This window comes from Papio anubis, chromosome 5 (genome assembly GCF_008728515.1).
Source record: "Papio anubis isolate 15944 chromosome 5, Panubis1.0, whole genome shotgun sequence".
Classification (NCBI taxonomy): domain Eukaryota; kingdom Metazoa; phylum Chordata; class Mammalia; order Primates; family Cercopithecidae; genus Papio; species Papio anubis.
This window is the reverse complement of record NC_044980.1, coordinates 127,503,678-127,530,983: the sequence shown is the minus strand read 5'-3', so window position 1 is coordinate 127,530,983 and position 27,306 is coordinate 127,503,678. Positions and strand designations below refer to the sequence as shown.

At 44.7% G+C, this 27,306-nt stretch overlaps 2 protein-coding genes across 4 annotated transcripts in view; both read right to left on the bottom strand.

The window, feature by feature from the left end:
• Positions 1-6,175, bottom strand: part of DDX46 (DEAD-box helicase 46) — an 83,326-nt gene extending 77,151 nt beyond the window's left edge. For both annotated transcript variants that reach the window (XM_031666468.1, XM_031666469.1), the window contains exons 1-2: positions 5,951-6,175; positions 630-818 (exon numbers count right to left, since the gene is read on the bottom strand). In XM_031666468.1, the coding sequence (XP_031522328.1) occupies positions 630-818; positions 5,951-5,967 (206 nt within the window). In that variant the 5' untranslated portion in view covers positions 5,968-6,175. The remainder of the gene's footprint in view (positions 1-629; positions 819-5,950) is intronic.
• An 8,050-nt stretch (positions 6,176-14,225) lies between these two features.
• Positions 14,226-27,211, bottom strand: CAMLG (calcium modulating ligand). Of its 2 annotated transcripts, XM_003900111.3 has the most exons (4): positions 26,857-27,211; positions 23,808-24,268; positions 20,493-20,558; positions 14,226-14,861 (listed from the first exon to the last, which is right to left on the bottom strand). In XM_003900111.3, exons 1-4 carry the CDS (start codon positions 27,026-27,028, stop codon positions 14,670-14,672), a joined length of 891 nt encoding a protein of 296 aa, XP_003900160.2. In that variant the 5' UTR covers positions 27,029-27,211; the 3' UTR covers positions 14,226-14,669. The 2 variants fall into 2 exon arrangements, with proteins under 2 accessions (XP_003900160.2, XP_031522324.1); XM_031666464.1 differs by lacking the exon at positions 20,493-20,558.
• Positions 27,212-27,306: the final 95 nt, after the last annotated feature.

Below are 27,306 nucleotides of genomic sequence, written 5' to 3'. Positions count from 1 at the left end.
TCAGCTCTCCTGGAGCAGAACTGGAATAGAACCCCCTTGCATATAACTTAGTACTTTACTTTTTACTTCATTTTGTACATCCCTCGGAGGGCTTCAAGGGATATCTTTGGGTTACAGGAAATACAGCCTAAAGTCTCCAAACTAAAAATACTGTTTGATGGCTGGACGCGGTGGCTCACACATGTAATCTCAGCACTTTGGGAGGCCAGGGTGGGAGGATCACATGAGGCCAGGAGATCAAGAGCATCCTGGCCAACATGGCAAAACACCGTCTCTTCTAAAAACACAAAAATCAGCCAGTCGTGGTGGTGCACATCGGCAATCACAGCTACTTGGGAGGCTTAGGCATGAGAATCACTGGAACCCGGGAAGTAGAGGTTGCAGTGAGCTGAGATCATACCACTGCACTCCAGTCTGGGCAACAGAGTGAGGCTCTGTCTCAAAAAAGATGTAAAAAATATAAAATAAAACACTGTTTGATAGAGTCTTTGTAGGCACAGCCCTCTGGGTCTAATCAAGCAAGTTGGGGATAAAGAAAAGGGCGTTGAAAACACACTTTTGAAGAAGCCTGCTATAGCTGAGACGGCCCAATTTATCACTAGTTCTTCGGAAATTAATTAATGTCTTACCTCAGACGCTTCCTGTCCCTTGACCGAGATCTTCTTTTATCCCTGCTACGAGACCTCTCTCTCCTCCTATCTCTATCTCTGCTTCTAGATCGCCTGTCATCTCCACGTTTACTTCTTTTGTCTGAGGGTGAGCGACTTCTAGACCGACTTCCAGAGCGACCCCGTGATGCCGATCGTTTTCGATAATGGCTAGAACAGTAAGTCAAAGATTTAGGTCAGCAAACACCGTTAGCTTCTATTATATTTCATTACATTTTTTCTAAAAATAATTTCAGCAGACAAATTTAACACTCACAGAACTTTTTATGAATTTTTCTAAAATTATGAGGGAAAAAAATGAACCCTTCTGCTTCAGCACAGGCACACGTAGAGATGGAAAATCTGTCTTGAAAGAGAGGCAAGGTAGGCCGGGCGCAGTGGCTCAAGCCTGTAATCCCAGCACTTTGGGAGGCCGAGACGGGCGGATCACGAGGTCAGGAGATCGAGACCATCCTGGCTAACACGGTGAAACCCCGTCTCTACTAAAAAATACAAAAAACTAGCCGGGCGAGGCGGCGGGCGCCTGTAGTCCCAGCTACTCGGGAGGCTGAGGCAGGAGAATGGCGTGAACCCGGGAGGCGTAGCTTGCAGTGAGCTGAGATCCGGCCACTGCACTCCAGCCTGGGCGACAGAGCCAGACTCCGTCTCAAAAAAAAAAAAGAAAGAAAGGCAAGGACAGTGAACAAAACAAACCAAGCTCCTGCCTTTGAGCTCCAGGCAGCTTACATTCTGGTAAAGGAAAAGACGGCAGACAAGTGAAGAAACAAACACTGTATAAAATAGGTTTATATACAATATAAATATGACATTTGTTACAGAGGCTTGGAGGAAATAAAGGAGCCATGTACATACACAGGGAATTTTCCATGCAAAAGGAACAAATGCAAAGTCCCTAAAGAGGAAGCTTGACTGGTGCGTTCAAGGAACAGCAAGGATGCCAGTTGCGGCTAGTGTTAAAAGAGTAACAGAGTGTGCCATAAGATGAGGTCAGAAAAACAGCAGGCAAGCCAAACCTGGAAGGCCTTACTGGCCATTATAGAAGGACTCTATCTCTTACACCACGATGAAAATCTACTGGAAGACTTTAAGCAGAAGGTGGCCACAGCCTTGATAATGTTTTTGTTTGTTGCTATTTTATTTTTTTGGATGATCTTGCTCTGTCGGTCACCAGAGTGCAGTGGCGGGATCTCAATGCTGCAACTCCGCCTCTCCGGGTTCAGCCATTCTCCTGCCTCAGCCTCGGTAGCTGGGTTGCAGCACCTCACCAGCTTCGTTTTTGTATTTTTAGTAGAGGCGGGGTTTCACCGTGTTGTGGATGGTCTCGATCTCCTGACCTCATGATCGCCGTCCTGACCTCCCAAAGTGTGGGATTACAGCGTGAGCCACCACACCGGCAGCCCCATTTTTAAAACAGGCCCGCTCTGGCGGGCGGTGGCTCAAGCCTGTAATCCCAGCACTTTGGGAGGCGGGGCGGGTGGATCCCGCGAGGTCAGGAGATCCCGAACCATCCTGGCACCTAACTGATAGAAAACCCGTCTCTAAAAAGCGCCACAAAACTGGCAGCGTGGTGGCGAGTGCCTGTCGTCAACTACTTGGGAGCTGAGGCAGTAAGCGTGAACCGGAGGCCCGGTGCCAGTGAAGCGAATCCGGCACCACCGGCGACAGGCAGACTCCTCTCAAAAACAGGCCAGCTCATTAGCAGGATGGAGAGTAAAGTATGGTATGATTACGAAGCTCACTGCCAGCCCAACCCTCAGGGCTCAAGCGTCCTGCACCATTTGTCCCAGGAAGAGGTGGAACTACAGGCAGGCGTCACCACACTCAATGGTGTTTATTTTTTTGTTTTGTTTTTAGGCAAGAAATCTGATGTGGGCAGATGGTGGCTATCTCAGTTCACTTGCAACCTCTGCCTCCCGGGTTCAAAGCGATCCTCCTGCCTCAGCCTCCCAAGCAGCTGGGATTACAGGCCACCACCACGGCCACTTTTGTATTTTTTAGTGAGGCAGTTTCACCCCGCGTTAGTCAGGCTGGTCTGGAGAACTCCTGACTTCAAGTGATCCCCGCCTCAGCCTCCCGGGAGGTGGGATTACAGACCGAGCCACATGCAGCCTTTTATTTTTTATTTTATTTATTTCTTTTCATTTTGTTTGCTGTTTATTTCATTCCAGCCTGGGTGACAGACAAGATCTCGCTCTGTCACCCAGGCTGCATCGCCATTCAGGTGCCCACTCACTATAACCCGACCTCCTAAGGCCCTATGATGCTCCACCTCAACCACCTCCAGGTAAGCTGAGGACTAAGGCACACACCACCACACCCACCTTTTGTAGAAGGTGTCTCACCATGTTCGTCCAGGATTATAACCAATCTCGACCTCAAGCATCCTCCCACCTCAGCCTCCCAAGTAGCTGGCACCAAAAGCATAAAAGTGTGTGCCACTATGCCCACCTTTTTTTTTTTTTTGTAGAGTGGGAATCTTGCTGTGCTGTCCAGGATGGTCTTGGGCTCTTGAACAGCAGTCTCATGATATGTCCCAAATAACACGGGTTGGGGCATGAGCCACTGCACCTGGCCTAATGTTTTTAAAGTCTTTTTCTGGCTGCTGAGAGAAGAACAAACCGAACAAAGGGAGGCAAGGACAAAAGGAGAATAGGTAGGATTAGCAAACACCAGCACTACAGCAATCATCCAGGCACGAAATAGTGGTGGCATAGATCAAAATGGAAGGTGGAAAGATTTTGAGAAATATCAAAATCTGGATATCTTGAAGCTAGCACTGATGGGATTTAATGATGAATTAAATGTCAAGTGTGACAGCAAGAGAGAAATCACTCAGTTGCCATTTACTAAGATGGGAAGGCTGAGGGAGAAATAGATCCAGGGAGAAGGTGGATCAGAATATTAGGTATCCAAGTGGAGATATATAGTATGTAGTTGAAATATTAGCCTGGAGTTCAAGGAAGAGGTTTCTCTAGAAATATAAACTGGACAGCCATCAGTGTACAAAGGCTATTTATTTAAAGCTATATAAATAAGATCACTAGGAGATGAGTGCACCTAATTATCTTTCAAGCACCTCAAGTTCAACTTGTAGAAACCCAAACTTGTTACGCTTCCCTCCCCAAACCATTAATCATACCAACTTCTGGTCACTAGGCTCAAAACATTAGTTGTAAATATTTTTCTCTTGCTCTCATTCGATACAATAAATAAAACACCAAATGGCTGAGCACAGCAGCTCATGCCTGTAATCCCAGCACTTTGGGAGGCCGAGGTGGGCAGAGAGCTTGAGCTCAGGAGTTGAGACCAGCCTGGGCAACATGGTGAAACCCTGTCTCTACAAAAAAATACAAAAATTAGCAGAGTGTGGTGACACACGCTTGTAGTTCCAGCTACTCGGGAGGCTGAGGTAGGAGGATCTCTTGAACCTAGGAAACATAGGTTGCAGTGAGCCAAGATTGTTTCAATGCACTCCAGCCTGGGCGACAGAGCAAGTCCCTGTCTCAAAAACAAAAACAAAAAAACACCAAGTAATACCAATTTCACCTCTGTAATTCCCTTCACATTATATCACCTCCACAGAGTTCCAACTATCACTATTCTATATCAGACTTATCTACCTAGGAGATTCTTAAAGACTGTGGTCTTTCTGTTTCTATTCCCTTTTCCATTAAATCTTACTCATTGCTGCTAAGGAGAATTCTGACTCTGTTACACCCTTTTTACTCAAAATCTTCAAAGGTTCACAAACAAATTGCTATCTTCAAAATCTACAATCCACCCACCTTCTGGACCCAAGTCCTATTCAGGACCCACCTCCTACTTCTCAAAAAAGATAAAAAACCCTTCATGAAACCCACATATGTAGAAAAATTGGGCTTTTTAGCTATTTCTCTAACACCCTGAGCCTTCCCACCTCTGGGCCTTTCATGATTCCCTGAACAAACCTAGAGCACAGGCCATGCATAGCAGAGAGATAAAGGAGAAGGCTGAAGGGCTAGAATGCATCTTCTTGTGAAGGGCCTTGAAGGCTGTCATAGAGTTTAAATTTCATCTTGGAAGCAGTAGGAACCAATGGAGACTAAGTCAGGGGCATGACATGTTCTTATCTCTACTTCAGAAGTGGCACTCTGGCTGTAGTGTGAGGGATCTAACAATTAGGAGAGCAACAAAGGAAGACAATCAATTCAGAGAATAATCAATTTAAAACAGGTGTAGTAGTCTGGACAATAAACAATTAGGGCCTCAATTAAGTCAGGGACAGCCAGAATGGGGAAAGGATGTAGAAACTAACAGGCTGTGGGTAGTGAGAGAGAAAAAATGAGTCAAATAAATATCACTTCCAGATTTCTGGGCTGGGCAGCCTTCAAGAGATTTAAAACACCGTTACAGGAATTTTCTGTAGTTAAAGAAATATTCTTTATCTTCATCCAGGTGATGATTACACGGTTTACATACTTGCTAAATTTCATCAAGTTTTACCCTTACGTTTTGTCCATTTCCCTGACTGTTAATTTTACCTCAACAAAGAACTGTTAGCATTAAAAACAAAAGCCTTCATTGTTCCTAGACATAAAATATCTCTCAGTCATTGCTAAATACATAGCAAATAGTCATTTTTAACATAAAATTCTCAAGGTTCCTAACAATCTATCAACAATCTAAAGTTGTGATGAGATCTCATAGTTCTAGTAAGAGTTCACAGTCCATAACTTCAAAGGACAGAAAAGCAGGTAACAAAGAAATACGAAATCTATTTGCGAAGTAAATGTCCACGCAACAAGTATTTATCGTAGCCCAGTAAAAGCCTAGTCGTGTACAGTGCTGTCGATGCGGTAAAAATGTCTGCCCACAAGCTACTTTCATGTAACTTGGGAAAAGACCATAAGCGCACAAAGAACTAAAATACAGAATGATGGGAGTCGAGGAAACGTTGGAAATGCGAAGTAATAAGCAATCCAACTGGGATTACTTCTAACTGAAGTAATCAGAGCAGGCTCCCTTGAAGTGGCGGGATGTGGTGCCCAATCACTAACGTCCTGGAGGGTTGTTCCCGCTCCAGGGGTTCGAACCTTCTGATAGTAGTCCAGGAGAAGCCGTCGCTGGCCCAAGCACAACCATTCCCTCAGCCGAGGTCCCCCAGCCCTTCCAATGCCCGCGGGGCAGCGTTGGCCGCACGTGGGGCCGCGCCAGGCCTGGCCGGGCGGCCACCTCAACTCCCGCCTCTTCTCACGACCCCAAGAAGCCGTTCGCCCGCTAGCCCGCTCGGTGCTCTGCCTCACCGTGACTCCCGACCCATGCTGCCGACCGCGGGAATGCTGGTGCCCTTGAGTACCACCCGCAGGCGAACGGGACAAACAAGGAGACTGCGCTGCCCTCAGCGCCCGGCAAAGATCCGCGCTAAGCACTAGCGACAGCTACACCGGCGGCGGCCATCCCAACGCGGCCAACGAAAACAGGACGTGCTGGCGCCGGCAGCCGAAGGAAGAGAAAAGCCGACCGGAAGCTGCCGCTCTTCCACAGCGCCCCCGCTCGACTGGAGGGCGCACAGCGCCGGCCTCCTCGAAAGATAATGGCTTGGCCCCGACTTCCCCGCCCCAGCGCCCGGCTGATTAGTGCGATGGAGCGTAGCGACTCAGCCTTGCCGGCCCGGGAGGATGTTTCGCGCCAGAGCCAAAGAGGCGTCTTGGGCAGGCTGATGTCTGCCTTAATTTGCGCTACATAATGCGGCAACTTTCTCCATACACGCTCTTTATTCATGTGTACATTCTCTCATTTATGTGTTGTCATATTCCAGGCTTCTGCTAGATCCTGGGTAGCTCAGTGTAGCGGGGGAAATAGAGATGACTAAGCCAGCGCAGTGGCTCACGCCTGAAATCCCAGCACTTTGGGAGGCTGAGGCGGGAGGGTAGCTTGAGCCCAGGAATTCAAGACCTGGGCAACGTAGCCCCCGTCTCTGGAAAGAAAATAATAATAATGGGCCGGGCGCGGTGGCTCAAGCCTGTAATCCCAGCACTTTGGGAGGCCGAGACGGGCGGATCACGAGGTCAGGAGATCGAGACCATCCTGGCTAACACGGTGAAACCCCGTCTCTACTAAAAAAAATACAAAAAACTAGCCGGGCGAGGTGGCGGGCACCTGTAGTCCCAGCTACTCAGGAGGCTGAGGCAGGAGAATGGCGTAAACCCGGGAGGCGGAGCTTGCAGTGAGCTGAGATCCGGCCACTGCACTCCAGCCTGGGCGACAGAGCGAGACTCCGTCTCAAAAAAAAAAAAAAAAAAGAAAATAATAATAATGACAGACTTGACTAAAAACACAAGCTGATGTAATACGGCAAGGAGAGTCCACCATTGGAGAGGGATTCAGAAAAAACGTTTCCTGGGGAAGTGAACTTTGAGGTGAGATTTGAAGACCGAGTAGGTGTTAACCTAGCAGAGAACAAAGAGCTAAAAATACTTTGGTGAAAGATTAGTTCTCAACATTCTCTCTCTGGGAAGCTTAAAATAAAATAAAAAACACAAAAAAGGGCCACGCATGGTGGCTCATGCCTATAGTCCCAGCTCCTTGGGAGGCCGAGGCAGGAGGATGGCTTGACCCCAGGAGTTCAAGACCAACCTGTGCAACTTAGTGAGACCCTCTACAGAAAATAAGCAAAATAATTAGCCAGGTGTGCTGGCACGCCTGTGGTTCTAGCTACTGGGGAGGCTGAGGTGGGAGGATCATTTGAGCTGGGGAGGCTGAGGCAAGATTACTGGAGCCCAGGAGTTTGAGGCTGCAGTGAGCTATGATCCCTCCAACCTGGATAGCAGAGAGAAATCTCATCTCTAAAATATTAATAAATAAAATAGAAGCCTGGGTTCCACCCCTATGTTCTGATTTAATTGGCCTGGAGTGCTTCTTGTGCATTAGGAATTTTTAAGCTTCCCAGGTAATTCTGAAGTACAGTCAAGATTGAGAACATTATTCAAGAGTTTGGGCACCAAAAACTGTATATGTATTGTGAATGACTAGTCTCATGGAACACACACAGAAATGTTGAGTTGTTTTTGCGGGAAGCTATAATGGAGTTGGAGAAAGGCTCACATTTTTACTTTACTTGCCTCTGTACTATTTTACTTTCTTACACCTAAAGATGATGGAAACGTTCTGTTATCTTGATTTTGGTGGTCATTGAATAGATTTACACATTTTTAAAAAATTCACTGAACTGTTCCCTTTAACTGTACATGACTTATTGTATGTAAATTTTACCTCAACATAGTTGATTTAAAAAAAAAAAAGCAAACCAACGAGTGACACTCCAAGATGAGTTTATGCTCCCCCTGCCCCCCCTCCACCATGGCTTGCTGCCCACCTGTGGTAGCTGTGAGAAACATTGAAGAGGGATAGAGACGGAGGGTCTGGCAGTCCATGCCAAAGGTAAGAAGGCCTGAGCTAATTAATGAGTGACAGGATGGACACCAAGGAGGGTTAGGAATCCCCTTGTAAATCGTTTGGATGTGGGCTGCAGGTAGGGAATGTGAATTTCAGCCTAAAAGCCATAGGAAACCACCAGTGGCTTAAACAGTGGAGACTGAGAAATGACCAGATTCTGGGTGTATTCTGGAAGCAGCTCTCAAAGCGCCAATAGATAAACTGGATGTGAGCTATGAGGGAAAGGAAGGAATAAAAGATGACTGCCAGGTTTTCAAAAGAGCTATTGTGGACTGTGGTGAATTTGTGGAGATGAGAAAGGTATGAGAGCAACAGATTTGGTGGAGGAAATAGAAAATCATTGATTTTGTTTCAGTCATGTGATATTTGAAGTGCCTACTAGACGTCTAGGAAATAACAGCTACAAATAGAGGTGGGAGAGATATGGGTCCTCAACATTTTATAGAATATATATATAATACACAGTATTTGAAGCCATGGAACTGCATGAGGCCATGCAGAAGTGAATGGAAATAAGTCCTTAATTTCTGAAATTAACACAATTTGAATATTGTTTAGAATCACAGGATTAGGGTCGGGCACAGTGGCTCATGACTGTTATCCTAGCACTTTGGGAGGCTGAGGCGGGTGGATCACGTGAAGGCAGGAGTTCAAGACCAGCCTGGCCAACATGGTGAAATCCTGGTCCAAAATACAAAATTATTGAGGTGGTGGTGCGTACATCCCAGCCGGCCTGCAGGCACAGGATCACTTGAACCCGAGACAATGATTGAGCTAAGATCGCACCATTGCACCCCAGCTCAGGTAAATAGAGTGTGAGACTCGGTCTCAAAAATAATAATAAAAAGATAATAAAAAGAATCACGGGACAGAACCCAGGACGAGTCTGGTTCTGTCACCGAAAGCTGAGTGCAGTGGCCAGATCTCAGCTCACTGCAAGTCTACTCCGGTTTACTTATCTCCTCCTGCCTCAGCCTCCCGAGTAGCTGGGACTACAGGCGCCGCCACCTCGCCCGGCTAGTTTTTTGTATTTTTAGTAGAGACAGGGTTTCACCGTGTTAGCCAGGATGGTCTCGATCTCCTGACCTCGTGATCCGCCCATCTCCGCCTCCCAAAGTGCTGAGATTACAGGCTTGAGCCACCGCGCCCGGCTAATGTTACAGATTTTTAAAATCACAAACTCAAACTTCTTGATTTTAAGTAACAAAACTGAGACTCAGGAAACATATTTAGTCCTAGATCACTAAGCTTGTTGGAATCTAACCTAGGACTAGAGTCCAGAGATCTGACACTTAGGCCAGAGCTCTCTTCAAGATACTTTATTTCCAACTCCCCCTTTTTTTTTTTTTTTGAGACGGAGTCTCGCTCTGTCGCCCAGGCTGGAGTGCAGTGGCCAGATCTCAGCTCACTGCAAGCTCCGCCTCCCGGGTTTACGCCATTCTCCTGCCTCAGCCTCCCGAGTAGCTGGGACTACAGGCGCCCGCCACCTCTCCCGGCTAGTTTTTTGTATTTTTAGTAGAGACGGGGTTTCACCATGTTAGCCAGGATGGTCTCGATCTCCTGACCTCGTGATCCGCCCGTCTCGGCCTCCCAAAGTGGTGGGATTACAGGCTTGAGCCACCACGCCCGGCCGCATCCAACTCCCCTTTAAGAGGACACATTAACATGACAATTCTAACTGGCTTAAATATTTCTTATATACATATATATTATAACTATATAAAATATATATTGGTTGTACTTATGTATTTGTATGTGCTATGTACAGTTAAATATTTATAGTACTATATAATATTCATGTTGGCTAGCAGTAATATAATATATATATATATATTTTTTGAGACAGGGCCTTGTTCTGTTGCCCAGGCTGGAGTACAGTAGTGTGATCTCGGTTCACTGCAACCTCCTCCCAGGTTCAAGTAATTCTTGTGCCTCAGCCTCCCAAGTAGCTAGTAGCTGAGACTACAGGCACACACCACCCCGCCAGCTAACTTTTGTGTTTTTCACAGAGAGGGTTTTGCCATGTTGCCCAGGCTGGTCTCAAACTCCTGGACCCCTGGACTCAAGCAATCTGTCTCCCTTGGCCTCCCAAAGTGCTGGGATTACAGGTGTGCACCACCCCCACTCCACTACAATATGTTTAAATTCACATCAAGTCTGTACTGGAGGAAGGTTTTTTTTTTTTTTCTTTTTTTTTGAGACAGAGTTTCACTCTTGTTGCCCAGGCTGGAGTGCAATGGCATGACCTTGGCTCACTGCAACCTCCGCCTCCCGGGTTCAAGCAATTCTCCTGCCTCAGCCTCCCAAGTAGCTGGGATTACAGGCATGCGCCACCACGCCCAGCTAATTTTGTTTTTATTAGAGACGGGGTTTCCTCACGTTGGTCAGGCTGGTCACAAACTCCCAACCTCAAGTGATCTCCCCGCCTGCCTCGGACTCCCAAAATGCTGGGATTACAGGCATGAGCCACCACGCCTGGCTGGAAGGTTTTATCTATCAGACAGGTAAAAGAAATGACTATAGTCTGTGTTCCAATACATCACTTTTAGTAAACTAACCTGTCTTCCAAAGCAGCAGATTTTGACTGTGACTTGACTTACTAACCCAGTATTGAATATCTTATAACCCTCTTGCTGTTTTTAGTGCCAACTGTGATGACACATATCCATTTACACAACTAATTGAACTAAAAAAACTACTAGGTAATATAGTCAAGTTGTCACCTCTAAACAACCATCCTTGTCACTCTAGTTTTAATCCATATACCCCTTTTTTTTTTTTTTCTCTTGAGACAGAGTCTTACTCTGTTGCCCAGGCTGGAGTGCAGTGGCACGATCTCAGTTCACTGCAACCTCTGCCTCCCGGGTTCAAGTGATTCTCATGCCTCAGCCTCTCAAGTAGCTAGGATTACAGACACGCCCGCCACCACTCCTGGCTAATTTTTTGTATTTTTTTTTTTTTCAGTAGAGACAGGGTTTCACCATGTTGGCCAGGCTGGTCTCAAACTCCTGACCTCAAGTGATCCACCCGCCTCCGCCTCCCAAAGTGTTGGCATTACAGGCATGAGTCATGGTGCCCGGCCAATCCATATACATTTGAAAACCCAGAAATTTCTAAATAAAAAACGTTTTAAACTATTCCAAACACTAAGAAACTTCAATTCCCAAGCCAGGCACAGTAATCCCAGCCTCAAATGTAATAGTAGTAATCTCGCTTGTAATCCCAGTACTATGGAAGGCCAAGGTGGGTAGATCACTTGAGGCCAGGAGTTCGAGACCAGCCTGGCCAACATGGTGAAACCTGTCTCTACTAAAAATACAAAAAATTAGCCAGGTGTGGAGGCATACATCTGTAATCCCGGCTACTCGGGAAGCTGAGGCATGAGAATCGCTTGAACCAGCAAGGGGGGCGGACAGAGGTTGCAGTAAACCAAGATCAACGTCACTGCACTCCAGCCTGGGCAAGAGTGGGACTCTGTTCTGAAAAAAAAAAAAAAAAAAAAAAAATTATCCAAGGGTGGTGGCACATGCCTGTGGTTCCAGCTATTTGTGAGGCTGAGGTGGGAAGATTGCTTGGGCCTGGGAGGGCAAGGCTGCAGTGAGCCCTGATCACACCACTGCACTCCAACAGGGGCAACATAGTGAGACCTTGTCTCAAATAAAAGAAACTTTCACTGGGTGCAGTGGCTCAAGCCTGTAATCCCAGCACTTTGGGAGGCCGAGACGGGCGGATCACGAGGTCAGGAGGTCGAGACCATCCTAGCTAACCTGATGAAACCCCGTCTCTACTAAAAAATACAAAAAAAACTAGCCGGGAGAGGTGGCGGGCGCCTGTAGTCCCAGCTACTCGGGAGGCTGAGGCAGGAGAATGGCGTAAACCCGGGAGGCGGAGCTTGCAGTGAGCTGAGATCCGGCCACTGCACTCCAGCCTGGGTGACAGAGCGAGACTCCGCCTCAGAAAAAAAAAAAAAAGATTAAAAAAAAAAAGAAAAAAAAAGAAACTTTCAGGTGGGCCGCAGTGGCTCACACTTTTAATCTCAGCACATTGGGAGGCTGAGACGGGCAGATCGCTTGAGGTCAGGAGTTTGAGACCTGCCTGGCCAACATGGTGAAACCACCATCTCTACTAAAACTACAAAAATTAGCCGGGCATGGTAGCAATGTTTGTAATCCCAGCTACTCACTACTCAGAAGGCTGAGGCATGAGCATTGCTTGAACCAGAGGGGCAGAGGTTGTAGATCATGCCAGTGCACTTCAGCCTCAGCAACAGAGTGAAACTGTATATCTCAAAAACAAAACAAAACAAAACAAACTTTCATTTCTATTTGATATTATTCAACAAATGTAAGCAAATGATCAGGGAGATGCCTATCAGTTAAAGAGAAAAAGTGGCACCAATAGATAGATATAACTGTTTTCAAAATATAAATTTGGTAATGATCTACAGTAACTAAAATTTTGCATATGTCAGCTGGCTAAATGATTTTTTTTTTTTTCAAGAAACAAAAGCAGGCCAGGCACAATGGCTCATACCTGTAACCCTAGCATTTTGGGAGGCCAACGCAGGAGGACTGCTTGAGCCCAGTTCGAGACCAGCCTGGGTAACATGGCAAGATCCTGTCTCTACAAAAAATCAAAAAATTAGCCAAGCATGAATGGTCCCAGTTACTTGGGAGGCTGAGGCAGGAGGATTACTTGAACCCAGGAGGTCAATCAAGGCTCCAGTGAGCCATGATTGTGCTACTACTACACTCCAGCCTGGACAACAGCAGGAAACTGTTTGGGGAAAAAAAAAAAAAAAAAAAGCAGCAAAAGAGTAAACGTGCAATGTGCAATTGAAGACCACTAGTATCTTCTCAGGGAGTAAGGAAGTGACAACTTTAAGGATGATTTACAACCCTTTAGATACTAGATTCATTATGGAATCAGGAAAAATGTGTGCTTATAATCTTTAACCCAAATCAGAGGAATAGACTTAAATTATACTTATTCTTCATTACCCTGGTTCAAAATGAAATGACAGAAATCAAGACTTAATGAATAATTATTTAAAAAGTGTATGTGTTTTTTTTTTTTTTTTTTTTTTTTGAGACGGAGTCTCGCTGTGTCGCCTAGGCTGGAGTGCGGTGGCGAGATCTCGGCTCACTGCAAGCTCCGCCTCCCGGGTTCACGCCATTCTCCTGCCTCAGCCTCTGAGTAGCTGGGACTACAGGCGCCCGCCACCTCGCCCGGCTAGTTTTTTGTGTTTTTAGTAGAGACGGGGTTTCACCATGTTAGCCAGGATGGTCTCGATCTCCTGACCTCGTGATCCACCCGCCTCGGCCTCCCAAAGTGCTGGGATTACAGGCTTGAGCCACCGCGCCCGGCCAAGTGTATGTGTTTTTAATGTCACAAGGATTAACCAAATTAGACTATACAAAAATCTGTAACGAAATGTAACACTAAGTGATATAACACTTTAGTCTTATATTCTTTTAAGAAGACAACCCATCAAAATATGGCAGTTACTGAGTTAGTTAAAAGGATATTTATAAGGTTGGGTGCGGTGGCTCACGCCTGTAATCCCAGCACTTTGGGAGGCCGAGGTGGGCGGATCAGCTGAGGTCAGAAGTTCGAGACCAGCCTGACCAACATGGAGAAACCCCATCTCTACTAAAAATTCAAAAATCAGCCGGTCGTGGTGGCGCATGCCTGTAATCCCAGCTACTCAGGAGGCTGAGGCAGGAGAATCCCTTGAACCAGGGAGGCGGAGGTTGCGTTGAGCCAAGATAGCACCATTGTACTCTAGCCTGGGCAACAAGAGCAAAACTCCATCTCAAAAAAATAAAAACGATGTTTATAGTAACTCATCTAGACCATATTTGGGGGGAAAAGGACATCTATGCTATTGGGTTGCTTGCTTCAATTCTTCACATCCCATTTTGTTTTTGCTTGCTTAAAACATACTTCTAAAAAGTGAAAACTCAAAAGCAAAAAGTTCCAATTCTGAGTTTAGTATACAGCAATAAAAATTTTGTAAATACCTTCCAATTTCACATGTATGAATCATTTCTTTGATTAAATACTTGTGCTGGAGTAAAAATTAAGATGCTAACTCAACAAGAAAAGTTACAATGTGCAGACTTAACATTAGACAATTCAGTTTCTTTCATTTTATTTTTCAGATGACTTCATTTCTCAGGACAGAATGACACAAATACAAGAAGCAGTCTCTAGGGCTGGCTGAGACTACGTTTATCTGTTCTCCTAAAAGCACTAGTTCAGCTCCCAAAAGAAGAATTACAAATCTGAGAAGTTAGAGGAAAGGTACAGAATAAGGATTCTGATTAAACAAGAAAAATCAATTAATGACATTGGTACTCTGTTCTTCATATCAGTAATAATACAAACTCAGCCCTTTTAAATCAGAGAATCTGCCATTCTATTTCTAATAAAGTAGTTTTGCAACCCCTAAAGTAAAAGAATTACATGAAGGTGTAAACTAATTTGCCTCCTTTAGAGACACTGCAATATAAAAGAGGATTTTTTTTTTTTTTTGTAAGCTTCTCCTTCTCAGTTCTGCAGGCTTCATGGTACTTCAGAGCCCCAATAATCAAGCAGTTCATGACAAAAGATAAAGGTGAAAAAGTAGACACAGAGATCTGTGAAGACTTCGCCCATTTTGCTATAGGTATCCATTGATCGATTTATTACTTCAGCAGGAATTCCCGATAATAAAAGTGCAGCTGTTAGTACTGTTGTCTTTATCTTCTTTTCACTCTGTGTAGAGAAAGACTCAAATTAATCTTCAAAGTTTCAGCAGACTACATAAGCTCTATACAAACATGATCAATACTGCTATTTTCAACCTAAATGATTTAAAAACTGTTAATGATGTTTTAAAACAATCAGTAATATACCAACATTTACTGAGCACATAATATGTAAATCTTCAAACTGCTAGACAATAGCAGATTATCAGTCTTGCTTTTTTTTTTTTTTTTTTTTTGAGACAGTCTCGCTCTGTCGCCCAGGCTGGAGTGCAATGGCTCGATCTCGGCTCACTGCAACCTCCGCCTCCCGGGTTCAAGTGATTCTCCTGCCTCTGCTTCCTGAGTAGCTGGGATTACAGGCGCTTGCCACCACGCCTGGCTAATTTTCATATTTTTAGTAGAGACACCTCAGCCTCCCGAGTAGGTGGGACCACAGGCGCACGCTCAGCTAATTTTTGTATCTGTTGTAGAAACAGTCTCCCTATGTTTCCCAGGGTGGTCTTAAACTTGTAAGCTGAAGCCATCAGCCAGCCTCAGCCTCCCAAAGTGCTGGGATTAGAGACTGCACTGTGCCTGAAGGCCTGTTTTTAATTCTACTTCCCCTGAAGTCCTCCTTGTGCTTTATTTACATAAAACACTGGAGTAATTTATATCTCCTGTGAGCTCCTACGTCACACATTATCCATGTCAGTCATTTAGCAGTTATTTATGTCCTGTCTAGTAATATTTTTCTTGTTTTTATATTGTACTGTTTTAATATATAAAATTTATATTTTATATTATTTTATATTGTACTGTATATTTTATATTTATATTGTATAATATATTCTTGTTTTTATATTGTACTGTATATATAATAAATTATTATTTATGTCATGCTTCCAAGATGACATTTTCAAAAAACTTTTAATAGCAAGACTGGGCTGGGCGCAGTGGCTCACGCTTGTAATCCTGACACTTTGAGAGGCCAAGGCGGGCAGATCACGAGGTCAGGAGATTGAGACCAGCCTGACCAACATGGTGAAACCCTGTCTCTACTAAAATACAAAAAATAGCCGGGCACGGTGGTGGGTGCCTGTAGTCCCAGCTACTCAGGAGCCAGAGGCAGGAGAATTGCCTGAATCCACAACGTGGAGGTTGCAGTGAGCCGAGATCGCGCCACTGAACTCCAGTCTGGGCGACAGAGCGAGACTCCCTCTTAAAAAAAAAAAAAAGGCCGGGCGCAGTGAGGCAGAATTTTTCTTTATTATCACAAAATCCAATCATATGGTTTAAAAATTTTTTTAATATAAAAACCTATAGTTACCTAAGAGAAATGAAAGCTTATGCTCACAAAAAGCCTCATACAAGGAAGCTCTTAGTCATAATAACCCAAAACTGAAAACATCTACAGGAGACTAGATAAATGGATACAGTCATACAATGGAGTATTATTGAGCCAAGAAAAAAAAAAGAAATTAACTACTGATTTATCCAACATGGATAAATCTCAAAAATATCATGCAGAATAAAAGAAGGCATGCAGAAAAAAGTAAAATCAAGAATGATCCCACTTATATGAATTACTATGCCAGACACAACTAATCTATGGTGGGAAAAAGATCTTTGGGGTATAGGGACTGGGACTGCCTGGAAAGGAGCATGAAGGAAACTCTTGGGGTGACAGCAAAGTTATAAACCTTGAAAGAGGTATGGGTTTCACAGGATGTCAAACGTATCAAATGGTACAATTAAGAAGAGCATTTCAAACAATCAATTAATTATGCTGGTACCCTAGTCTTCATATTAGAACTAATTTTTTTTTTCCTTTTTTTTTGAGACGTAGTCTCGCTCTGTTGCTCAGGCTGGAGTGCAATGGCAGGATCTCGGCCCACCGCCACCTCCACCTTCTGGGTTCAAGAGATTCTCCCACCTCAGCCCCCCCAGTAGCTGGGATTATAGGTACCCACCATCATGCCTGGCAAATTTTTGTAGAGATGGGGTTTCACCATGTTGGCCAGGCTGGTCTTGAACTCCTGACTTCAGGTGATCCGCCCATCTCGGCCTCCCAAAGTGCTGGGATTACAGGCATGAACCACTGCGCCCAGCCTCAGAACTAATTTTACCTTAAAATTTTACCTAAAAAAGGCCGGGCGCGGTGGCTCACACCTGTAATCGCAGCACTTTGGAAGGCGGAGGTGGGCGAATCACAAGGTCAAGAGATAGAGACCAGAGACCAGCTGGGCACAGTGGCTCATGCCTGTAATTACAGCACTTTGGGAGGCTGAGGTGGGCAGATCACAAGGTCAGGAGATCAAGATTGTCTTGGCCAACATGGTGAAACCCCGTCTCTACTAAAATACAAAAAATTAGCTAGGTGTGGTGGCATATGCCTGTAATCCCAGCTACTTGGGAGGCTGAGGCAGGGGAATCGCTTGAACCTAGGACGCAGAGGTTGCAGTGAGCAAGATCATGCTATTGCACTCCAGTCTGGCCAAAGAGCAAGACTTCATCTCAAAAAAAAAAAAAAAAAAAAAAAGAGAGAGAGACCATCCTGCTCAACATGGTGAAACCCTGGCTCTACTAAAAATACAAAAATTAGCTGGGCTTGGTGGCACGTGCCTGTAGTCCCAGCTATTTGGGAGGCTGAGGTGGGAGAATCGCTTGAACCTGGGAGGCAGAGGTTGCAGTGAGCCAAGATTGCGCCCACTGCACTCCAGCCTGGTAACAAAGTGAGACTACATCTAAAAAAAAATTTTTTTTTTACTTAAAAAAAGAACCTTAAAACAGTAAATTGTAAGTTAATGTTATGTAAGAGGGGTGAGGTATACCGATGTGTACACCTACAACATACTTTGAAATGCATCAAGAAAAATTTGATGGAAAACCTTTACAGAGATTATCTTGGGTTTGAAAACTAAAAATCTGATAGATACGTAATATAATAAGATGCTACTTGTAGAATCTAGGTGGTATTATATAAATGGTTGTTCAAGGCACAATTCTTTTAACTTTTGTGTTTATTTATTTTTGAGACAGTCTTGCTCTGTCGCCCAGGAATGCAGTGGCGCTATCTTGGCTCACTGTAAATTCTGCCACCCGGGTTCCAGCAATTCTCCTGCCTCAGACTTCAAGTAGCTGGGATTACAGGTCTGTACCACCATGCCAAGCTAATTTTTGTATTTTCAGTAGACATACGGTTTCACGATGTTGGCCAGGCTGGTCAGGAACTCCCAGCCTCAGGTGATCTGCCCACCATGGCCTTCCAAAGTGCTGGTATTACAGGTGTGAGGCACCACACCCGGCCAACTTTTGTGTTTAAAAACTGTTATAACAGGCCAGGTGTGGTGGCTCATGCCTGTAATCCCTGCACTTCTTGAGGCCCAGGCGGGCAGATCACCTGAGGCTGGGAGTTCCAGACCAGCCTGACCAACACAGTGATACCCTGTCTCTACTAAAAATACAAAAATTAGGTGGGTGTGGTCACTCACACCTGTAGTCACAGCTACTTGGGAGGCTGAGGCAGGAGAATGAACCCAGGAGGCAGAGACTGCAGTGAGCTGAGATTGTACCCTGCACTCCAGCCTGGGCGACAGAGTGAGACTCTGTCTCAAAAACAAACAAGCAAAAAAACCCTGCTATAACAAAATGCTGTTATGTTGGGAGAATATATAAAGTCTCCATTTTCTCTCTTCCATTTACGGAGTACCCATATATACATCTCTATCACACACATAAGTATTGTTAATAATTTCATGTACATTATTTGTTTATGCATATATAAGCAAAATCAAGTAATATATTTTTTCTTTTCAAAAAGAAATTAGTAGATCCTATTCTGAATTTTTTTTCTCTCAATATTTCTTGGAGAGTTTACCATTATCAGTACATTGAGAGCATCTTCATTCTGAATAGATACAATTTTTTTTTTTTTGAGACGGAGTTTTGCTCTGTTACCCAGGCTGAAGTGGAATGGCGCGATCTTGGCTCACCACAACCTCTGCCTCCCGGGTTCAAGTGATTCTCCTGCCTCGCCTCCCAAGTAGCTGGGATTACAGGCGCCCACAACCACACCTGGGTAATTTTTATATTTTTAGTAGAGACGGAGTTTCGCCACGTTGGCCAGGCTGGTCTCGAACTCCTGACCTGAGGTGATCCACCCGCCTCAGCCTCCCAAAGTGCTGGGATTAGGGCATGAGCCACCACGCCCAGCCTCAAAGGTGAATTTCTAAACAAATGCTTCAATTAAAATTACAATGTTATTTACTCTTTTACTTCTTGTATTTGACCTATTTGACCCTTCAAAAATACAAATGCTTCAAATCCATTAAAATCATGCACAGAGGCCGGGCACGGTGGCTCAAGCCTGTAATCCCAGCACTTTGGGAGGCCGAGACGGGCGGATCACAAGGTCAGGAGATCGAGACCATCCTGGCTAACACAGTGAAACCCCGTCTCTACTAAAAAAATACAAAACACTAGCCGGGCGAGGTGGCGGGCGCCTGTAGTCCCAGCTACTTGGGAGGGTGAGGCAGGAGAATGGCGTAAACCCAGGAGGCAGAGCTTGCAGTGAGCTGAGATCCGGCCACTGCACTCCAGCCTGGGCGACAGAGCGAGACTCCGTCTCAAAAAAAATAAATAAATAAATAAATAAAATAAAATAAAATAAAATAAAATCATGCACAGGTCTGTCAGCCCATTAAATATAACACATAAACAGCCAAGTAGCCATTTTTCCAGCAAAAAGCTCCCACAAAACTTGATCACACTAGTTAGGCTATCGCCTATGTCAAGCAAGCCAAGCCTCATAAAACTGTATATATCCTTAGTCAAGCAGGCCAGGTAAACAATGACTCTCAACATCACTCTGTTCTGTAATATTGGTCACATATTTATTGCAAATATCAGGCCCTAAACACTGGAGATAAAGTGCACTGCTATTAAGTGTCCAATATGAAGTACAATGAGATAATCAAATCCGTTTTTAAATTAATTTCCTTTATTACAGACAAAATGAATTACTAAATTTACTAATTAAATTTAATACTTTTCTTAAACAAGTACTATTCACACTCTTTCATGAAGGACCTCAATTCACAGTAGACCAATATTTTTGTAACACAGAATAACAATGTTATGGCAATGTCAAATTGCTATAAAAGTTTCCAATTACTCTTTTTTTTTTGAGACAGAGTCTCACTCTGTCACCCAGGCTGGAATAGTGCAGTGGCACAATCTTGGCTCACTGCAACCTCTGACTCCTGGGTTGGAGCAATTCTCCTGCCTCAGCCTCCTGAGGAGCTGGAATTACAGGTGTGTGTCACCATACCTGGCTAATTTTTGTATTTTTAGTAGAGATGGAGTTTCACCATGTTGGCCAGGCTGGTCTTGAACTCCTGACCTCAGGTGATCCACCCACCTCAGCCTCTCAGAGTGTGGGAATTACAGGCGTGAACGACCGCACCCGGCCAATTACTCATTTTTTGAACTTAATGCATCACAAACACAAACACATAGTTTAGAGATAAGTGGGCAAACCACACTTTGAGTAGCACTGAATCAGACCATAAGTAGGACTAACATTTTTAAGTTCCTTCAATTAGCTAGTCATAAATCAATCCAAACACATCATCAAAATTTAGAAAAAAAATTAATTTACCTTGGGAAAATATTTGTATAATCCCATGTACGCAAGTTGCAAAGTAAGAAACGGAGCAAATATGGACTGTGAAGATAGAAGATAAAATTAAATATTTCCAACATAATCATTCAAATTACAATAAATCAAACAGCAGCTATAAAATTCCAAGCACAAGCTGTAAAAAAAAATTGTTATTATTATTTTTTGAGACAGAGTCTTCCTCTGTCACCCAGTCTGAGTGCAGTGGCACGATCTTGGTTCACAGCAACATCCACCTCCCAGGTTCAAGTGATGCTGGTGCCTCAGCCTTCCAAGTAGATGGGGTTACAAGCGCCTGCCACCATGCCTGGCTAATTTTTGTATTTTTAGTAGAGACAGGGTTTCACCATGTTGGCCAGGATGGTCTAGAACTCCTGACCTCATGTGATCAACCCACCTCGGACTCCCAACATGCTGGGATTACAGGTGTGAGTCACCTCGCCTGGCAATTACTTTTTTTTTTTAAGATGGAGTCTCACTCTGTCGCCCAGGCTGGAGTGCAGTGACGCAATCTCGGCTCACTGTGACCTCTGCCTCCTGGGTCCAAGCAATTCTCCTGCCTCAGTCTCCCATAAAATAGTAATTTTAATGGTTAAAAGTAATCTTGTTTCCTCAGAAGGGTGAAGAAAATAAAAGATTTGATTTCCTAACATAAAATATGTTTCTCAGGTCATACAATTCTTTCACATTCTTTTAGTGTCCCCAAAACTGTCTTCTCTCATAAAAACTCATCTTTTAAATTATTTAAAGTATTAAATAGTGACAGATGTTTAACACATCATGCAGTAACATCTCCGTCACCCAGAGGGAATTAATTGACATCCAGGAAGCACACAGACAAGGCCCAGCACTCAAAATAGATGGCATTCTTCCAGCTATGCAGAAGGCTGAGGCAGGAGGACTGCTTGAGCCCAGAAGTTCTAGTCCAGCCTGGGCACCACAGCAAGATCCTATCTCTAAAACGTTTTAAACAACAACAAAACTAAATGCTTGGCTGGGCATGGTGGCTCATGCCTGTAATCCTAGCACTTTGGGAAGCAGAGATGGGCGGATCACGAGGTCAAGAGATCGAGACGACCATCCTGGCTGACAAGGTGAAACCCTATCTCTGCTAAAAAATTAGCTGGGCATGGTGGGATTACAGGCGTGAGCCACTGTGCCCAGCCCCTCATAACTACTTTTAAAATGAAACCATTAAGAAGCGAGTGAAGGAGCAAACATTACTAGATGGCAGTATGGTGACAGCAGTAAGAAACAGTTGAAACTCTGATAGCAACAAAACCCAGAAAACCAAAACAAAAAAATTCACACAAAAATAGGCATAACATTAAAAGCATGAAAGCACAGAGCCCTTCAGATAGAGACAAAAAAGAGGCAGCTCATTAAATGCTGAAAGCATCACCCATCTTTGCATTATAGCAAACTATGTTGACAAGTTATCCTCAAGGAAAAACAAATAAAATCTGTTCAACAGGTTCTATTTATGAAAACATCTGCATAAAAATAGATTTTAGGCCAGGCGCGGTGGCTCATGCCTGTAATCCCAGCACTTTGGGAGGCAGCGGTGGGCAGATCACGAGGTCACGACATCGAGACCATCCTGGCTAACACGATGAAACCCCGTCTCTACTAAAAATACAAAAAATTAGCCGTGCATGGTGGCACGTGCCTGTAGTTCCAGCTACTCGGGAGGCTAAGGCAGGAGAATCACTTGAACCCAGGAGGTGGACATTGCAGTGAGCCGAGATTGCACCACTGCACTCCAGCCTAGGCGACAGAAACTCCATCTCAAAAAAAAAAAAAAAAAGATTTAAAAAAACTGTTTTGCTTAATGATATAAACTTTAATTATCTGGATAATTTATTTATGTGCCTGGTACATATACCTAAAATGTCTACTGAATGGAAAAACCTCAGTGCAAGACACTGAACTATGAGCTATGCTTTTCTGCATTCTTCAATATACTGTAAAACAAAATGACCACATCATGGTACAACCAAAATGGACTCATTATGACACTACATTAAGAAATGCTGAAATGTCTTCTGAACCATAGGAAATTTACCTCATATTCAGGACCATAGGAACTGCATTTTACTATTTCAAATTATTTGAAAATTGATAATATACAGTATATATATATATGTAAAGCACTTAACCCTTTGGTTAAAGAATGAAACTGCTAAAGTTTAATCCCAGCATCACTTAGTAGCTGTGTGACCTTCGGCAAATGATTTAACCTCTCTGAGTCTTCATTTCCAGTGGATTCAAACACTGCCCTGAATGAGGATTAGATGAATTAATATACTCTGTGCCACCGAGAAGGGTCCGAGTTTGGCTTGCGGGCGGCTGGCTCAACACTGTAATCCCAGCACTTTGGGAGGCACCGAGTATGGCTGGATCAAGGTCAGGAGATCAGACCACGGGAAAACCCGCCCCTACTAAAATACAAAATTAGCCATGCTGGGCTGTGGCTACCAGGTCCCAGCTACTCGGGAGGCTGAGGCAGGAGAATGGCTTGAACCTCGAGTGAGCCTGCAGTGAGCCGAGATCAAGGCCCACTGCACTCCAGCCCATGCATAGAAAAAAAAAAAAAAAAAAAAAAAAAAAAAAAAAGCACTGAAAGTACAGTCATCCTCAGTATCTGCAGAGGACTGGTACCAGGTTCCCATCAAGTCCCTATGTAAAATGGCACTGTATTTGCATATAACCTACTCAATTCCTCCCATATACTTGAAATCATTTCTAGATTTTTTTATGCCTAATACAATGTAAATAGTTGTTATACTGTTTTTATTTGTATTATTTATTATTTGTTATTATTGTATTATTGTTTCCCCAAATATATACACATACATATTATTTTTGAGACAGGGAGGGTCTCACTCTGTCACCCAGGCTGGAGGGCAGTGGCATTATCCTGGCTCACTGCAACCTCCGCCTGCCGGGTTCAAGCAATTCTCCTGCCTCAGCCTCCCAAGTAACTGGGATTGCAGGCGTGCACCACCACGCCCGGCTAAATCCAAATACTTTCAATCCACAGTTGGTTGAATCCACATAGGGTGCAGAACCAACTGATATGGAGGACCAACAATAATTATTAGGCTCTGTATTTAACCAGAACACTTCATTCTATAAGATGAATAGCAAAGTTAATAATGTATCTTCAAACAGCCACATGGATCCGGTAGATATTAATTTTGGCAATGACTTCTATGGGTCAAAAGCACTCATAATTATTAACATTTTGCATTTTCCATTAAGTTAGTTAATAATTTACAGATCTTTTCTTACCAAGTATTTGCAAACAAAAGCTCTGACTCCAAGAGCAAGAAGAGCACATCCCACCAATCTAAATATTCGAAAAGAGTCAAATTCTTCTGTTGTACTTCCATCCTCTTGACTGGGTTTTTCACTAATCAGCTGTTTCCTTAGCTTCATTGCTTCTTCGAATCTGGAAAGGTACTGCTCTAGGCCATGGCGGGCACCCCTCTGGACTGAGTCCGCTGTCAAGTCCCCTCTGTTCCGCTGCCGGAGCTCAAGGTTGACATCATTACTGCACTCAGGTGGTTTAATGAAAGAGTCCAGTTTGTCTCCCAGTTGGGTCCCCTTTACTTCGGCCACACCACCCTGCTGGTCAGTTGTTCCTGCACTGACTGAATCACCCAGCACTACTCGTTTTGAAACTGAAGGAACGCTGAGGGAGTTCAGTTTATCACTGTCCTGCTGCTTTGATTTTGTTTGACTTTCTTCTTCTGAGAAAAGAAATTTAAAAGCCTTATGTATTTATTACATACTGGCAAACACCTTACATGTTTATGTTTTAAAATATGCTGTTGCAGCTAGAACTCAGCAGTCTCTGAATCAAAATAAATAAATATTGATTCTGCATTAAAGAAAAGCTGGTTTCGGCCAGGCACAGTGGCTCACGCCTGTAACCCCAACACTTTGGGAGGCTGAGGTGGGCGCATCATGAGGTCAAGAGATTGAGACTATCCTAGCCAACATGGTGAAACTCCGTCGCTACTAAAAATACAAAAATTAGCTGGGTGTGGTGGCATGTGCCTGCAGTCCCAGCTGTCTGTAGTCCCAGCTACTCTGGCTGAGGCAGGAGAATCGCTTGAAACCCGGGAGGCAGAGGTTGCCATGAGCCGAGATTGCGCCACTGCCCACTGCACTCCGTCTGCATCTGCCTGGCGACAGAGCGAGACTCCGTCTCCAAAAAAAAAAAAAAGTTGGTTTCTTCCTCTACACCCTCAAAATATATCACTCAAAATGAGTATTCTGCAGAGGAAATAACTCAAACTTTATGGGTAGGAGATAAGATTAGTAGACCAACTAGGAAAGATATTCAGAGATTGAGCAAACTGAAAAGACCAACTTTTTATGGATAATATATCCCAGATGTATGATTGCATTGCCTGCCTTAGCTTATGTGGTTAAAAATGTAAAATCAGTAAGGCATTTTAAAATCTGTATTTTAAAATTAGATTTGTGAATCCAGTGCCCTATGAGCATAGGGTGTGGCATATCCCACAGCTACTGTTTATGTGGTCAGACAACCATTAGTAGGTAATTCAGCAGTTTTAAGATGCTACTCTGGTGTGGTTTTTTTTGTTTTTTGTTTTTCGTTTTAAAAAAGGCCAGGCACAATGGCTCACACCTGTAATCCTGTAAGCCCAGCACTTTTGGAAGCAAAGGCTGGTGGATCACTTGAGCCCAGAAGTTCAAGACCAGCTTAGGCAACATAGTGAGACCCCCATCTCCACACACACAATTTTTTTTTTTTTTAATTAGCCGGGCATTGTGGTGTACGCCTGTGGTCCTAGCTACTCTGGAGGCTGAGGTAGCAGGATTGTTTAAGCCCAGGAGTTTGAGGCTGCAGTAAGCTATGATCACGCCACTGCACTCCAGCCAAGGATACAGAGGGAGACCTTGTCTCAAAAAACAAAACCTTTAAAGACATAAAATTTTCAAAGCAAAAGAACAAAATATAGAAAGTACCGGCTGGGCGCGGTGGCTCAAGCCTGTAATCCCACCCCTTTGGGAGGCCGAGGCAGGCGGATCACGTGGTCAGGAGATTGAGACCAGCCTGGCCAACATGGTGAAACTCCGTCTCTAATAAAAATACAAAAAATTATCCGGGCGTGGTGGCACGTGCCTGTACTCCCAGCTACTCAGGAGGCTGAGGCAGGAGAATTGCTTGAACCCAGGAGGCGGAGCTTGCAGTGAGCGGAGATCGCACCACTGCACTCCAGCCTGGGCAACAGAGCGAGACTTCGTCTCAAAAACAAAAAGAAAAAAGAAAAAAAGAAAGTACCTCGGGTAATATCGTAAATAATGCTTTAAGAATAAGTAGCCTGATAGAAAAATGTTTCTTCTAGTGTTCTAGAAGAATTTGAAATGTTTTTCTTACCTCTCATTTGAACTATCTAAAAATGCAGAGCTATACACCTAAACCTTCCAGAACAAAAGTTACAAAGATCTAAGGAGCTTGCGAGCACTGACTAAAGACCAATTACTAAAGGAAACAGTGGAAAAACACTAGGGCGTGCTAATTGTTCAGTTATACTCACGTGAAATAAATTTTTTAAAAATAAAATCATTGGATATATGTTTGGGGGAGGAATGAGGCGCTCTCCTTTAGAAATGCAGTTCCAGACATCAATGACATCGATCTCCCCTGGTGAGGAGAGGAAACTCTCAGGTGCACGTCGCACTTGCTGGGTCTCTGAAGAATGCTCACTCTCACTTTTCCCACCTTTTCTTGCCGGCCCGTAGGTGACAAGTGTTGAGGGCACTGAACACAGACACTAGAATATGACCACAGAGTCCCTGATACACGTAGGACGAACTAGCGGGCAGTTCCGTAAAGACAGGCTGATGTGGGCGGACAAGAGTTACACAGCAAAAGGCAAAAGAAGGTAGACGCTATAGAAGGCACTGTAAGGAAAAGCACTTGGAACCTTAACAAGGAAAGCCATCTTCCTAAGGGGAGCAGTGGACATGACAGTCTGGGGATACAACGTGCGCCCTTCAAGACGAGAAGTGGCTAAGGAAAAAAGGGGCTGTTAACGTAACTGGGCAGAGACAGTGAGGGCTCTGCAGGCAGGGTGGGGAAAATCTCACAGCGAGGCTCTGGGAAAATTGAGGGGAGCGACTGGGGAACATCCTGGGGTTCAGGAATGAGAACTTGGGATATAACCGAAGGGGCGGGACAGAGAGGAAGTCAAAGAGCAGGGCTTGGTCAAAAAGGTCAGTGGAGTGGAGGTGGGAGAGGGAAGAATGACCCTGAAGATTCAAGGGGAGAGGCGGGAGACAGAGGGGAAATCGAGGCTCTTACCCGCGCCGCTCCCAGGCCTGTGAAAGCCCATGATCCGGTTGATGCGCTGTTCGGAGTTCATGAGCAGCTTCCTCCGACGCAGCTCGGCTCGACGCTGGGAGGCCGACAGGCCTGAGCCCGCTGGGACCCCCGGCCTCTCCCCGCCGTCGGTAGCGACAGCCATCGACTCCATCCTCCCGTCCACAGTCTGGGAGGGGTGGCAGGAGCGCTGGTGTTTGCCGCCGCGGCGAGGGCGATGACTAGAGGCCCGGTCGCGAGGCGCGCGTCCCCTTCCTACTATAGTCCCTCCCCCGAGCGCGGTGCCGGAGCCTGTGAGCTAAGCACGCAAGCGCCGCTCCACGCTACGAAGCGCCAGGCTCTGGCCGCCATCTTGAGTGAGGGCAGCGCTGGACGCCCTGATTCCTCCCCAACTCGTCTGGCCCTCACCCAACAGACCCCTCTGCTGTTCAC